Source organism: Gracilinanus agilis, chromosome 4 (assembly GCF_016433145.1).
Source record: "Gracilinanus agilis isolate LMUSP501 chromosome 4, AgileGrace, whole genome shotgun sequence".
NCBI classification, from domain to species: Eukaryota; Metazoa; Chordata; class Mammalia; order Didelphimorphia; family Didelphidae; genus Gracilinanus; species Gracilinanus agilis.
The window spans coordinates 251463453-251477493 of record NC_058133.1 but is presented as its reverse complement, the minus strand read 5'-3'; the positions used below and the strand labels follow the sequence as shown (position 1 = coordinate 251477493).

Sequence of the window (14041 nt, the reverse complement as noted above, 5' to 3'; positions counted from 1 at the left end):
AAAAGGCATAACTGTTATGGAATGGGTCTGGGAGACTGCTCTTCCAAAACTCCTAAGGTGAGGGAGGGAGTACCTTTTCCCTTTTTTAGAGGATTAGAGCCTCCTAATGAGTCCTAGGAAAGTAATGTTGGTTGTTATTCCAGTTATACTAGGGACATCTGATTTTAGGACATAGCTCCCAGCCCCCCACTACCCAAGAAAAACAACCAGCCTAAAGGTATTTGTGGAGGAAGGGGTCCCGAGAAAGACCCCACCCCTGGTCCAGATACAAGGCAACTTTATTTATTAACAGTGAAAATCTAGCCCAGGAAATTCTTGAGGGGGGAGAAGTGCAAGCTCAGATCAGACCAGGAGAGTTGAGGGGGACAGGGAAGTAGAAGGTTCTTCAGGAAGGGTGGGAGAAAGGGCACCAAAGGAGGGTGGTGGGGTGGTAGATGGACCTAGAAGGGGAGTCCGTTCTGAGACTGGGTTTCCACTATCCCCACCCTCCTCTGCTTCTTGTTCTTCCTCCTCTTCCCCAGGTTCTTGGTGAACTGGCTGCTTGCAGATTGGACAAGTCTTCCGGGTTTGAGTAAGCCAGGGATCCACACAGTAGCTGTGATAGGCTAAGATAAGAACAAGATAAAAATGGGTCTTATAAAAAGTTTCAGAGGGAGATAGGGCAACAATGACACCTATGGGGCAAAGTATTCCTCACCATGGGCACATGGTAGTACCCTCAACTTGTCCCCATCCTCATATTCTTCCAGGCAGATGGCACAGACATCATATTCATCTCCTAGTTGGGTAAAGAAAGACAAAGCCTCCTTGCTAAGCCTATCACAGACTTCATTCTAATATAAAAGTTATTAACCTCTTTCTGTTTTAGGGGTCCTTTTTTCAAAATGTTTTCAAAGTATTTGCATCAAATAAGAAAAATGATGGGTGAAACAGATATTAAAATATTTTTTAAAATTCACAGACATAGGTAGCTTACTGAAAAAAAAGGTAGATCCTAGGTTCAAATCTGGCCTTGGACACTTCCCAGCTGTGTGACCTTGGGCAAATCACTTAACCCCATACCCCCCTTCTGCCTTGGAACCAATGTACAGTATTGATTCTAAGATGGAAGGACCTAAACATAAACAAATGAATGCTGATTATTCCAGCTCAATCTACCTCTCTGCTCTCCAATGCTAATCACATTTTTTTTTTTTAAACAAAGAGGGAAACTTAGAGGCCAGGAAGGAGAAAAAGACTTGGCCACGGTCAATGGTGCAGCTCAATGCAGAAAATGGGGAGTGATGGGAGCAGAGAGATCAAGCCAGCAATGGGTAGAGGTGAAAGGAAGTGGTTTGGAGGAGGGAAGATGATGAGCAGAAATGGGGAAGGAAGAGCCAGCCCTCAGCTCTGGCCTTATATGGACACTAGGCCTGATAATTTTGGTTCTTGCCTTTACCCCCTTTTTCTATTTCACCCTTGCTCCTGGTGGGTCTGGAGCCATTCCTTATTTCTTATTTCTAGATTCTTACAGTGTTTGGGCCCTGCCTTTTGCCTTTATGGAGGGTCATCCCACAATCCTTCCTCACCTTTCTGATAGTCATGTGTGGGAATCTGTTTCAGTTGTTCTTTGCTCAATCGGTTTCTTTGGAGCCTCTTCCGGTGCTGTATACATCGAACTACCTGGCAGGGGGAGAGAAGAGAAACACTACCTGGCAAGATAGGAGAGGAACCCACCCTGGGAGCATCAAAAAGGCCTGGCCAGTTAAATCCAATATCCCTTTCCCTTCACAGACTTGATCTGATTTCCTTGGATATGTCTTTTCCAAAACCCTTGGTTTTCCCCAAGCCCCATGAAAAGCAAACCTTGCCCCAAAGTTAACTTACCAGCACAGCCCCCATGGCCAGAACCAGCAGCCCTACAATCCCAGTGAAAGGGATGAGGTAATAGCCTAAGGGGAAGGTATTATCTGGGACCAGCAAGACCCGGGCCCTAGGAAGGGATAATGGGAGGGAGGGGTCAGAGAGCATAGCAATGGGGGGCATTCAAGGACTGAAGATATGGGATACCAAAAGGAAATAGAAACTCAAAACAAAGCTCAAGTTTCTCGAACTAGTTTACAAAATTTCCTTGAAACAAACCTGTGGCATAGGCAATACAAGTAGCTTATTCGTATTTTTCAAATGAGAAAAACAGGCTCAGAGAGTCCTGCTAAAGTCATAAAACTTAGGAAATGAAAGAGCCAGAACACTTACATATGAGTCCTGTGCCCTCCCACCAGAGCTTCATGACTCTGGGATATGTTATGTCAGATTGAGATAAAAGAATAATGATATGGGAGTGGGGCAGGGGGGAGACAAGGTAGAGAGGAAAATAGTGAATGAAAAGATTCAGGGTGGGAAAGGGGGAGGAGGAACACACCAGATAGGAATTGAGGGTGAGGACAGGGAAGACACATCATACCCCTTGTCGTAGACAAAGAGGGAGCGCAGGTACTCTGAACTTGTCTCTCCCACAAACACTGATGGGATCCAGATCTGCTGCTGAATTTCCTCTGCAGGAATGGGACTGTCATACCAGGGACCCAAGCATTCCCACCTCCTCTCACCTCCCACGAATTCCTTAAAGATTCAGGTTTTCCAGTTCCCCCAACTCTTACCACTATTCCACACCATGTTCAAAAGTTCATTGGAATTCACATTGTAGACCACAGCAGCCCTGTACCCAGCCCTCTGAGCATTTAGAACCTGAGAAGATGAAGCAGAATTAGAGGAACCTCTCTAGACCTCTTCCACCATCCCCAATCCTATTACCCACCTTGAGATCAAAATTGCAGTCAAATCTCCGAAGCAAGGCAATAAAGACAGAACCATTGGCAGGAGCAAGAGGTGGAGGGTTGATAGGACTACAGGCATTGGCAGGATGAGCTTCCACTAGGAACCCCTGGGGAAGGGAATACAACTAGGTGTTCCTCTTGCCCACATAGATAAAAATATTCCCTACCCTCCCTCTTTCCTCCAAGCAATTGGAGACCCAACTTAACTAAAAATATCCAGTTCCAACCAAAAGTTTCTTAGGAATAACTTTGGTAAGATTCCCACCTAGTAAGTTCTCTTAGCTCCTACTTCTGTCTCTAGTCAAATTGTTGGGGCAGCTAAGAACTCAGTGGATAGAGTTCGAGGCCTGGAGACTGGAGGTTTTGGGTTCAAATGTGATGTCCGATACTTCCTAAGTGTGTGACCTTGGACAAGTCAATTAATTCCAATTGCCTAGCTTTTACTTTGCTTCTGCCTTGGAACTGATACTTGTATTTATTCTAAGAGAAGGTTAAGTATTTTTTAAAAATATATGGTAAAATTGCATTTACAACCACCTGACTCCAAGCTTTCTGCAGGATAAACTTTTCCTCAGAACATTTTCCTCTATCCATTTATTTAAAGTTCTCCCCAATCCCAACCCTAATTTACTATTCACCCTCCTAGAAAATAATTTGATTATAAACTTTCTTCCCCTTCCCACATACACACCATCAATCTCTCCAATGAAATATATTAATATAAAGTTCTGTCTGAGAAATTTTTCATAAAAACACTCTTGGTCACCTGGGCCAGAACTTTAAGTTTTTTGTCATGGACTTCTTTGAAAGTCTGATGAAGTCTCTTCAGAATTATGTTTTTAAATGCATAAAACGAAATACATAGAAATACAAAAGAATTCAGTTGTATTTAAAACTATCAAAATGTTAAAAAGAAACAAGTTCATGAACCTCAGGTTAAGAACTCCTGACCTAGTCTATCCCTTTTGCTTTTCAGATGAGGATATTGAGACAGAGAAGGTGATTTGACCAAGGTCACAAAGATAGAAAGGAACAGATTCCGGTTTCTTAACACTATTTTCTAAGTACAACTGCAGTCCTTTCCATTATATCACTAAACTTACTGTTTACCCAGCCTTCATTGCCTCTTGATTCAAACTTCTAGAGAATAAGCAACTTACCTGAAGCCCTTCTTGGCTCAGAGAAGCCCCAAAAAGGGCAGGAAGGTCTGCAAAGTCCATGCTGGCGTTGTGGTCAGAGGTCTGGGAACAGAAGACTCACTGCTCCCCTTCATCCCAGCCGAAAACCTGCCCCCTCCCTTCCTTTCCCTGCCCCAATTCTAATAAGGGATTCATACATTTAGAATTGGAAAGGATATTAGTCCAAACCCCTTATTTAACAAATGAAGAAACTGAGGTCCAAAAAAAAGGTAATTAACTCAAGGTCACAAGGATAGTAACTGCTGGAGAATTCGTGTCCTTTGGCTCCAAATCTAGTATTTTTCTTCTAATGCTAATGGATTTAAGAAAAGTTTGGGGATCCACTTGGCATAGGGGGCCTTGTCCTAAGCTCAGCTCACCCTGGGCCCCAAGACCCCAGACTCACGGCTCGGATAAGCCCCCAAGTTGGGGTGATCCCCCATAGTATGGTGGCCATTAGCACAGGAAACGGGAAGGCCTCAGGACGCATGGTAGCAGCAGCAGCAGCCGGAGGCTGGGGAGGACCGAGTCCTGTAGCCAAAAAGAGATCTGAATTCTGTTCCAGTGGCTGCGGCCCACTTCCCACACCCCAAGCACATCCCTCCCCAGCCTGGTAGTCTCGTCCTCGGCCCAGCCAGAACTATCCGTGGTGCTGGGGGTGGGGGGGAGGAGAGGGCGCTAGGTGGGAGGAGAATTCTGAATTAGGTGGGACAGTAAGGGCCTCTAAGTCCACTGATGTTTTGTGGTTTTAGGATTATAGGGGGAAACACAGATGAAAAGTTGAACTTCCGGTAAAGGAAAGAAGTGATAAAGAGCACTTCCGGACCTGCGGGGACCCCCCCCCCACTCATCCCTTAAAAGGGACTTCCGGCCCCCGACACCTGGGCCCAAGGGACATCAAAAGTGGGCCAGCTAGTAAAGACAGGGGATGAGGGCGACAGGAATAATTACAGATGTGAAGTTATCCCAAGAGCCCAAAGAACCCTCCTGCAAAGTCCCTCCATCCTGCTAGGAGGTGCCCGCTCCCCCACGGGGATTCCCAGTTTACAAACCTCTCCTCCCTCCCAGGGCTCCTGGCGCCGCCGCCGCTACCTCAGGTTCATTCAAATCTCGCGAGAGCTTCCTCATTTTTCCCTGTCCTCCAACCTCTAAAACCAATTGTCGCGAGAATCTTTCTCGACACTACCGGGCTTCCTCGATCTCACGAGATTTGCTCGCGTTCCCTGATTCCCTGGGGCCTCTTTGCTAATACCCTTGCGCTAACCAATAGATAGTGGGTTTTTTTCCTCTCTCTCTCACTCTCTCTCCTTATTTATGCCCTTCTCCGCGAACCTCCGTCTCCCCTCCCCTCATCTACCTAACAGCATTCCCCAAGCCCCGCCTCCGCTCCTATGCCTCACTCCTTAGACTCCGTCCCCTTCTTAGCTGCCTCTATGTGCGCCTGCGTGCCGGCTTCCTGCTGAAGGTGGAGGAGGTCCTAGGGGGTGGGGGGAGGGTGTACTGTCTGAGCTTGAGAAGAGAGCGAGCGACGAGTGAGAGAGCAAGGGCGCGCGCGCGCGCGCGGTGTCACCTTGGGCGAGTGGGGACGCGCGCGCACCAATCCCGGGTGCAGCCGGGCTTTAGTGGAGATGGCGGCGGCGGCTAGTCCTGGAGGCGGCGGGGTGGCTTTAAAGCCCCGCACGTCCCCCAAGTCGGTCAAGTTCTTGTTCGGGGGCCTGGCTGGGTAAGCGTTCTCTTCTCCACACTTCTCCTGCCGCGGGCTGGAAGCCGAGTGCTTTTCCGGGGACTGACGGGGTCAACGCGTACGTGGCCTGTGGCCCATTGACCCCCAAAAGCCCCTAGCTGCACAGCCTCCCAGACTGCATAACCTGTGGCCCTCCTTCACGGAGCACTCATTGCACCTCCAACCCCAGTCCGGCCCTTGGGCCTGCCGATCCCCGGGTCCTTGTAACCTGGTGAACCGGCCCCGTGCGCAGCATGGCCCCTCATCCTGGCACAGCTAGTCGATGGAAAGTTGCACGTACCTTTGGCCCAAATTCGAACCCCTTTGGGCTTTCCTGGCCCACCCACTTTTACAGGGCATCTGTCTCAGTACTTGTGTTTTGAGCAACCGAGGCTTTCAAGGCTGGAGATTCTGAAGACCTGTCTCTGAGTCCCTTTCTTTCCCCAATCCAGGATGGGGGCCACAGTTTTTGTGCAGCCTCTAGATTTGGTGAAGAACCGAATGCAGCTGAGTGGGGAAGGGGCCAAGACCCGGGAATACAAGACTAGCTTCCATGCCCTCACCAGTATCCTGAGAACTGAAGGGCTTCGAGGCATCTACACAGGGTAATTCTAGGACTGGGGACCTGTTTGCCATAGGGCTGGGTCTTTGGGGAAATGAAGGAGACAAGAGCTCTAGGTATGCAATGGGAACTGGGAATCACCTCAGCAGCTGTATGGCACCATGCCCAACTCTTGTTGGAGCATTAGAATAAAGGGCTGAGGAAGAGTCCTTCCCTCTCCTATTGGGCCTTGATGCCCTGGTTCCTGACCTGCTTTCTCCTTCCATTAGGCTTTCCGCTGGGCTCTTACGCCAGGCAACATATACAACAACTCGCCTTGGCATTTACACTGTTCTTTTTGAGCGCCTGACTGGGGCAGATGGGACACCCCCTAGCTTCTTGCTGAAGGCCCTGATTGGCATGACAGCAGGTGCCACAGGAGCCTTCGTGGGAACACCTGCTGAGGTTGCCCTGATTCGTATGACAGCTGATGGTCGGTGAGTCATGCCTAAATCCTACCTAAGGACCTAAGACCCTAGTTTCTCTAGAGAACAGTGGCCTAGGAACTGGCAGCCAGGAAACTACTTCCACTTTAACTTGTTTTAGGCAAGTCAGTCTATTTCTCTGGACCCTGTGTTCTCACCTATAAAAATAAGGGGATTGATCATCTGATTCTGAAATCATGGTTCTTTGAAATACAAAGGTGGTAGAATTAACATGCTACTGTTTGTTCTTTTCCTTCATGACCTGCATTTTTTTTCAGATCCTTTCTCTTTTCCTCCTCTCCCATTCTCAATCTCATTTACTCACTGCAGGATGCCACCAGATCAGCGTAGAGGCTATAAGAATGTTTTTGATGCACTCTTGAGGATTGCCCGGGAAGAGGGCATCCCCACCCTTTGGAGGGTGAGTGGAGGAGGCTTGATGACCAAGGGAGAGAATAGGGGGAAGGGATACCCAAAAGGAGGTAGGGGCTAACACTTTTTTTTTCCCCTCAATACCAGGGCTGTATCCCCACAATGGCTAGGGCAGTTGTTGTCAATGCTGCCCAGCTTGCTTCCTATTCACAGTCTAAACAGTTTCTCTTAGACTCAGGTAAGCCTCAGGTTTGTATGTCTGCCTCCATTACTCACCCAAGCAACCAGTCCTTCCTGTTCCTGTCTTTTCAAGGACTTAGACTGACACATCTTTTTTTTCTGCCACTGTAGGTCACTTTTCTGACAATATCTTCTGTCATTTCTGCGCCAGCATGATTAGTGGACTGGTCACCACAGCAGCTTCTATGCCTGTGGACATTGTTAAAACCAGGTGGGTCCAGAGTCCCTAACAAGAAGTGGGAGGATTGCCTAAGATTTTACATATGCACTAATCATTATTCAGATAGAGGGGATAAATCAGCAAAACTAGGTGGAGAATTTTTTGAGCTCTGGACTTGGAGTCAGCAAGACTTGGTCTCGGTTCCTCATTTTTCCTCACCTGTAAAGTGATTGAATGAAGTTTGAAAACTTGAAAGAGCTCTCCTGGTTCTAAATCTATAACCAGAGATTATAAACCTTGGTCCCAGTCCAGCTTACCCAGACCCCAATTCTCCTTACAGTTCTAACCTCTCTTCTTCCTCCGATCCCAGGATCCAGAATATGAGGATGATTGATGGGAAGCCAGAGTATAAGAATGGACTGGTGAGAATTTGGAGGGTTGAGGGAAGCTCATCCCTTCATTCAACATGTATTAAGCAAATATTATGCAAAAAATTTGGCCTTTGTTCATTCATGACATGAACCAAAGCATGTCTGGGAACTTGGGTCCCTTGGTTGATGGGAACAATGTGGGGAGGAGAGAGGGAGTTGGTATTCCTCTGATCCCCTAAGCCTATCTCTGTTGTTTTGACAGGATGTGCTGGTGAAGGTTGTTCGATATGAAGGATTCTTCAGCCTTTGGAAAGGATTCACCCCTTACTATGCCCGGCTTGGCCCTCACACTGTCCTCACCTTTATTTTCCTGGAGCAAATGAACAAGGCCTATAAGAAGCTCTTTCTTAGTGGTTGAAGAACCCCAAAGGTGCCTGAGGACCAGGAGGATAGGGCTTCCAGGAATGGAGATGTGTCGGGTCTACCACCCCACACTCCACACCCCCATGAGCTGTGCCTCTATCCTCCCAGCCTTTACCATATACTCATCTTCAAAAGGGGGTACCTGGATTCTGCCCCCTGGTCCCCCCTTCTATTTATTTTCCCCAATTCCTTCACTCGTTCCTTCTACCCCCACTATGTGGTCTCTCCTGATATAAAGGACTTTGGTCTATCCCCTGTAACGGCTTGGACTCTACTTCCCCTTCCCTGTGACCTCTAGAATTCCCCAAAAGAGCCTGAGAATTGTCTCCATAATTCCTAGGACCTCCATTCATCCCAGGAACATCCTGTGGAGGAGAGGAGAGGGCTAGGAGAATCTGGCAGAAGCAATAGCTGGGATAGTTTTAAGTTTCCCATACTAACTGATGCTGAGAGATGATGCACTCTGGCTCACAGAATATTGCTGCTTCCTTCCCAAGCAAAGAAACTAAGTAGGAGGGAGAAAAGGAAGCAGAGGAACTAGAATGGGAAAGAGTGCCTATATGGTAGACAAGGAGGCCTCATGGTAAAGTCAGTTACTTTCAGTCCCTAAACCCAGCAGAGAGCCTCAGAAATGCCTAGCCTCTAGCTTCCACATTGATAAAACCGGAGTTCCTCCAGTCCACATGACCCTTCCCCCATTTCTTACATTAGAAATGATAGTCATAAGGAGGCAAGAGAAAGGAAAAGAGAAGTATTTACCCCTATTGTGTGTGCTTGGGTACTCTGTCCTTTCTCAGCTTGAGAGATGGGTTGCTTTGGGTATTGGGGAACAGGTTGACTTTTTCTTTTTATCCTAAAAAATATTATAATATATGATAATGTTATGCAAATGTTATACATAATTATGGTAAGTATGTCATTACTTCAGCTGTGTTTCTGGGATCATAGACACATTCTGCAGTTTCCACCCATATTGGGGATCTGGAGCAGAGAATGGAGGGCCCTTTCCAGCCCAAATGCTCTAAGATAGAATGTGGGAGACAAACTGACCTTTCCAGGCTGAAGGGAGGGGTGAATGGGACAAGTAAGCAGTATTAGTGGGGTCAGTGAATTGAGACAAGTCTCTTCTAGTGAGAACTGAGTGAATCCCTGTCTCTTTGGAGACTGAGACAAACTGCTGCCTTGGGGGATAGGCCTTGATAATCTGTTTGGGTAGATAATGCACAGTATAGGGGAGGGAGCAAGGACTTAAATTCAGCTCTGTAAATTAATGATTAAGATTTAGAAAGATGGAAGAAATGAGAGATGGGCAGTGTCTTGGAAACACAGAAGCAGCTAACTTCTTGATGGGAAGGGCAAGAGAGTGAAGTACAACAGAAAGATCTCTGGGTTTAGGGGTAACGGGAATCGGTAGCTACTTACTACCTATAATGACCCTGGGGCCTTCGGTGTTGGCAAGTCTTTTTCAGATATGTCCGACTCTATTTGGAATTTTTCTTGGCAAAATTACTGGAGTGATTTGCCATTTCCTTCTCCAGCTCATTTTATAGATGAAGAAACTGATGAAAATGGGATTATGTGACTTGCCCAGTCATACAGTGTCTGAGGTGACATTTGAACTCTAACCTTCCTAACTTCCAAGCCCAGCTCTATCCACTAGACTGCCTAGCATCCCATAAATGGTGGTACTAGACAGTTTATGCTGAAAAGTTTGAAGTGAGGTCAAGTTGCTCAAGTTTAAATCTAGACTCCCTCCCTTTTCTCCTAGCTGATGATTATCACTTTTAACGGACAAAGTAATGGCATCTATACTAGAAAGGACTTTGGAATTTAACACATTTTATAAATGGAAGGGAAAGTAATTTACAGTCACTGGCAAAGCCGAAACTAGAACCCAATTCTTTTGATTGCAGGGCAGTGCTTTTGATACCTTTGCACTATTTGTAGTCATTCAGGCACTTTCATGTAATCTGAACCTTTATCTGGGTCCTTGTTACACACTCCAAGGTGGTGATATGGAGCATCAGGCTCCCCATAGCCCGGGAAGGATTAGAAGCTTAGGGGGCAGTAAGTGGGCAATCTCAACATAAGCCAGGGTGACTGTTCTACAAGTCTCGCTGGCATTGGAGAAGAGTCAATATTCCACCTACCTGTTTTCTGGGTTTTAAAAACAAAGCATTAAAACTAGTTGTGTGATCTTAAGCACATTACTTAATCGAAGGGTATCAGTTTTCACACCTGTGAAATAAAGGGATTTGTGTTTACACTCAGGCCCCTTTTAGTTCTGATGTTCGGTGATTGTTCATGATAACAGGGAAGGCATTCTATGCTATATATGACCAGTTGGGAAAGGGGAAAAATAAGCATGGAAGATAAACCGTGGGGTAACATCTTTGGACCTTTTAAATTACATCTGTAAAAGGTAAATAGTTGTCCTGTTCTTGTGACCAGAGGTACAAATGTGAATATGATTGTTGGCTACTTAACCCATATGCAAACCATAGTTAATGAAGGATGTTGAGAATGAAGTGGGAGCTACCAGATTTTTTTTTTTTAACATTGATCTTCTTAAAACCTCCACCATCACTGGGTAAGAGAATTCAGGCCAGAGCCTGGTACAACATTCCATAGCAAAAGGAATTTGATATTTTGAGCCTGGGTAACGATGGGTTTTTATTGCTTTTGGTATTAAATAATAAAGACAAAGGTTTAAGGAGATTATGGCTTACCTGGATTTTGAAATTTTGTGTGACATCCAAGAAGAGATACCCTGAAAGTAGTTTGAGAGACGGGGCTGTATTTCAGGGCACCGTTTTGGGCTGTGCTGGGTGCTGGGAGGGAAAGTTAAGTAGGTGAAGAGAAGGATGTCTTAAAGAAGGGAGACTGGTTTCTGTTGGGACTTATTTAGAAAGGGAATTGGAGGAGAAAGTCTTCCTAGGACATAAAATGTTTGAGATTTTAGGGGAATAGGGTGTTAGCTTTGGAAGATCCTGGGGTTCCAGGGCGACAATCTTAATTTTCTCTCCCCTATGAGGTTCTGCTGTGCAATGGGGTCCCAAGGCTTTGTGGTATAGAAGAAAGAGCATTAAGAGGGTGCTATGGCAGGTAACCAGGTAGCTCAGTAGATAGAAAGCTAGGCATGGAGTCTGGAGAGACTGGGTTCAAATTGACCTCAGACACTTCCTAGCTGTATGATCCTGGGCAAGTCACTTAATCCCGATTGTGTTGCCCTCAACATTTCTGCCATGGAACTGATATTTTGTATTAGTTCTAAGATGAAAGGTAAGGGTTTAAAAAACAAAGTACTAATGCATATGGCTTTGAAGTTGTCTTTTCCCTCCTAATTCTAGGATGATCTGTCCCCCTTGGATCCAGCCCCATCTCCAACTACTTTCAGGCATATCCTTTTTGAAAAAACACCTTCTGTCTTAGAATCTTGGTATTAGTTCCAAGGCAGAAGAGGACTTGCCCAGGGTCACACAGCTAGGAAGTGTTTTGGATCAGGTTTTAACTTGGGCCCTCCCATCTCTATGACTGGCTCTCTGGCTCTCTCTCAGCCACCTAGCTGCCCTAAGGAAAGTCTTGAAAGTCTCGCTACCACTCTGATAATGGGGAGAAGGAAAGTGTCAAGGAAGATCCTTCTACCCCACCAGTATATCTCCAATCATCCAAAAGCCCCAATATCTTCACTCTCTGCCCCTTGCCCAACACACACAATAACAACTGATTACTTGGAGAAATTTTTATTATGGGTTCAGATCCTGCCCCTAGATTTCAGAAGAACATGTCACATCCCAAGTCACTTATTAGAGTGCTAGATTCATTTACCTAGAGCATGACTTGATTTGTTTGAGGTAGATCCTCTCAGAGGCTGTGGCCTGAATACCTAATGCTGACTGCCCCTAGCAGATCCTCCCCACGCCCCAGACTCAAGGCAGATGGTTTCCTCTTTAGAGTCAGAGGTCCCACTCGGCCATCAGAGCGTACCCACAGAAAGAGTCTAGTTCGGAAGGAGGGTACTAATCCCTCAAGGAAAAGGAACCAACTTCTATGGACTGTCACCTCCTTCCCCTTAAGGAGTTCAAGGTGGACAGTGACCTGTGGGTTGGGGCTGTCCTCCATAAAAGTATAGTTTCTTAGCAGATGAGGTGGGGGCTGGGCTAGAGCTAAAAAGAAAATGAGAACAATGGAAGAGATCAGAAGCCAAGCTATTCCAAAGATGTAGAACACCAGAGAGAGAAGGCAGCAGGAGATGGAAGGAGAAGAGTCTCTGGGATAACCTAAGCTTCCTAGGGTCACAAATTCATTTGGTGGGAGAATGTTGGACTTTATGAGAGTTAAAGTTGAAGAGAGACTGGTGGAAGTAAAAGGCATGGAAGAAGTATGTAGAGTTGAATATGTGGTTGGAAATGTGACAAGTTTTGGAGTGGTTTGGAGCATGGTGGTTTCTGAGGGTGTTGGGAATGTGATAGGCTCTGGAGAGGTTAAGAATCTTGTTGCTTCCAGATCCTCTGAGAATTGGGTGGGCTCTGTGGTGATCTGAAATGTGGTAGCTTCTGAAGAAATTGGGAACCTAGTGAGTTCTGGCATAGTTGAGAACACAGTTGTCTCTGGGTTGTTAAGGAATGTGGTAGACCCTTGGGTAGTTGGGGATGTGGTAGTTTCTGGGATGATTTGAAATGTGGTGGCCTCTGAGATTAGGAACCTAGTGAACTTTGACTTAGGTGGGAAGACAGATGTTTTAGGGCTTTTAAGGAATGTGGCAGACCCTTGGGTAGTTGGGGTAGTTTCTGGGGTGATTGGGAATGTGGTAGGTTCTTCTGTGGTCATTTTTGAGCTTCTAAGGAATATGGAATGCTCCTGGGAGGTTGTAGTTGGAATAGTGGTAGTTTTAGACTCTGGGACCTCTGTCACAGTTAGCCCATCATACCCATCATAGTTGTCATAGTCATTATCCCCAGAGATTGGGCAGTTCACAGAGAAAGAGTAGACAGGTGTCTTGGAGGGAACCTTACACTCTACAGTCTTCACATTTGGAGTCATGGCCTTGACATCCACACCTTCTTTCCAGAGATAGACACTACCAGGATTTTCCTGTAGCCAATGACGTAAGTATCGGAGATCACAATTGCAGTTCCATGGATTGGAATGGAGGAAGACATAAGCTAGGATATGGTCGTGGAAGAAGCCAACTGGAAGGACAGAGAGCAGGTTATTCTGTAGAAAGAGGGTGTTTAGATTACTGAGATCTGCCAAGAGGTCTGCTGACAGATGTTCCAGGTTATTGTTTGCTAGATCCAGCTTTTCAAGTTTGCGTGTTGCTTGTAGAAAGTTTTGGGGCAGACTCCTCAACTTGTTGTCTCGAAGATAGAGGTTCTCCAGGGAACTCAGACCATCCAGGGCTCCTGGAGACAGGGACTCTAGGGCATTTCTGGACAGGTCAAGGAAGGTGAGAGAGGGAAGGGAGTGCCCTAGTTGGGGCAGTACCTTTAGGGCATTGTCAGAGAAGTCCAGGACAGAGAGGAGTGGCAGCTTCCCATCTGCCACCAAAACACTTATATTGTTTCTAGCTAAGTAGAGTTCAGTGAGTCGGGTGAGAAGACTGAGGGAAGAAGTGGAGAAAGATTTCAGGCCATTATTCTGAAGATAGAGTATGGCAGTGTCTGGGGACAGCTTTGATGGCACAGCCTTCAGCCCAAGGGATTCACAGTTGGTTTCCAGCTTGCTAGCCA

General features: G+C 46.3%; 2 protein-coding genes across 5 annotated transcripts; one reads left to right on the top strand and one right to left on the bottom strand.

Moving 5' to 3' along the window:
• Positions 1–218: 218 nt before the first annotated feature.
• Positions 219–5390, bottom strand: RNF167 (ring finger protein 167). 2 transcript variants are annotated; one of them, XM_044673193.1, is made up of 10 exons: positions 5047–5390; positions 4401–4525; positions 3977–4057; positions 2798–2923; positions 2640–2727; positions 2444–2534; positions 1867–1972; positions 1569–1662; positions 698–775; positions 219–605 (listed from the first exon to the last, which is right to left on the bottom strand). In XM_044673193.1, exons 1-10 carry the CDS (start codon positions 5120–5122, stop codon positions 343–345), a joined length of 1128 nt encoding a protein of 375 aa, XP_044529128.1. In that variant the 5' UTR covers positions 5123–5390; the 3' UTR covers positions 219–342. The 2 variants fall into 2 exon arrangements, with proteins under 2 accessions (XP_044529128.1, XP_044529127.1); XM_044673192.1 differs by having other exon boundaries at positions 698–778; positions 5047–5387.
• A 119-nt stretch (positions 5391–5509) lies between these two features.
• On the top strand, positions 5510–8559 carry SLC25A11 (solute carrier family 25 member 11). 3 transcript variants are annotated; one of them, XM_044673195.1, is made up of 8 exons: positions 5510–5684; positions 6170–6322; positions 6549–6755; positions 7074–7164; positions 7263–7353; positions 7467–7566; positions 7886–7937; positions 8149–8559. In XM_044673195.1, the coding sequence occupies exons 1-8, from the start codon at positions 5623–5625 to the stop codon at positions 8302–8304; spliced, it is 912 nt and encodes a 303-aa protein (XP_044529130.1). In that variant the 5' UTR covers positions 5510–5622; the 3' UTR covers positions 8305–8559. The 3 variants fall into 3 exon arrangements, with proteins under 3 accessions (XP_044529130.1, XP_044529129.1, XP_044529131.1); XM_044673194.1 differs by having other exon boundaries at positions 5511–5717; XM_044673196.1 differs by lacking the exon at positions 6170–6322 and having other exon boundaries at positions 5512–5717.
• The last annotated feature ends 5482 nt before the right edge of the window (positions 8560–14041 follow it).

Coding starts and splice junctions, on each gene's coding strand:
- SLC25A11 (XM_044673194.1), top strand. CDS start 5,623: ATGGCGGCGGCGGCTAGTCCTGGAGGCGGCGGGGTGGCTTTAAAGCCC. Junction 6,323..6,548: donor CTTCGAGGCATCTACACAGG/GTAATTCTAGGA, acceptor TCCTTCCATTAG/GCTTTCCGCTGGGCTCTTAC. Junction 7,354..7,466: donor ACAGTTTCTCTTAGACTCAG/GTAAGCCTCAGG, acceptor CTGCCACTGTAG/GTCACTTTTCTGACAATATC.
- RNF167 (XM_044673192.1), bottom strand. CDS start 5,122: ATGAGGAAGCTCTCGCGAGATTTGAATGAACCTGAGGTAGCGGCGGCG. Junction 2,728..2,797: donor ACTGCAATTTTGATCTCAAG/GTGGGTAATAGG, acceptor TCATCTTCTCAG/GTTCTAAATGCTCAGAGGGC. Junction 606..697: donor GGTACTACCATGTGCCCATG/GTGAGGAATACT, acceptor TTCTTATCTTAG/CCTATCACAGCTACTGTGTG.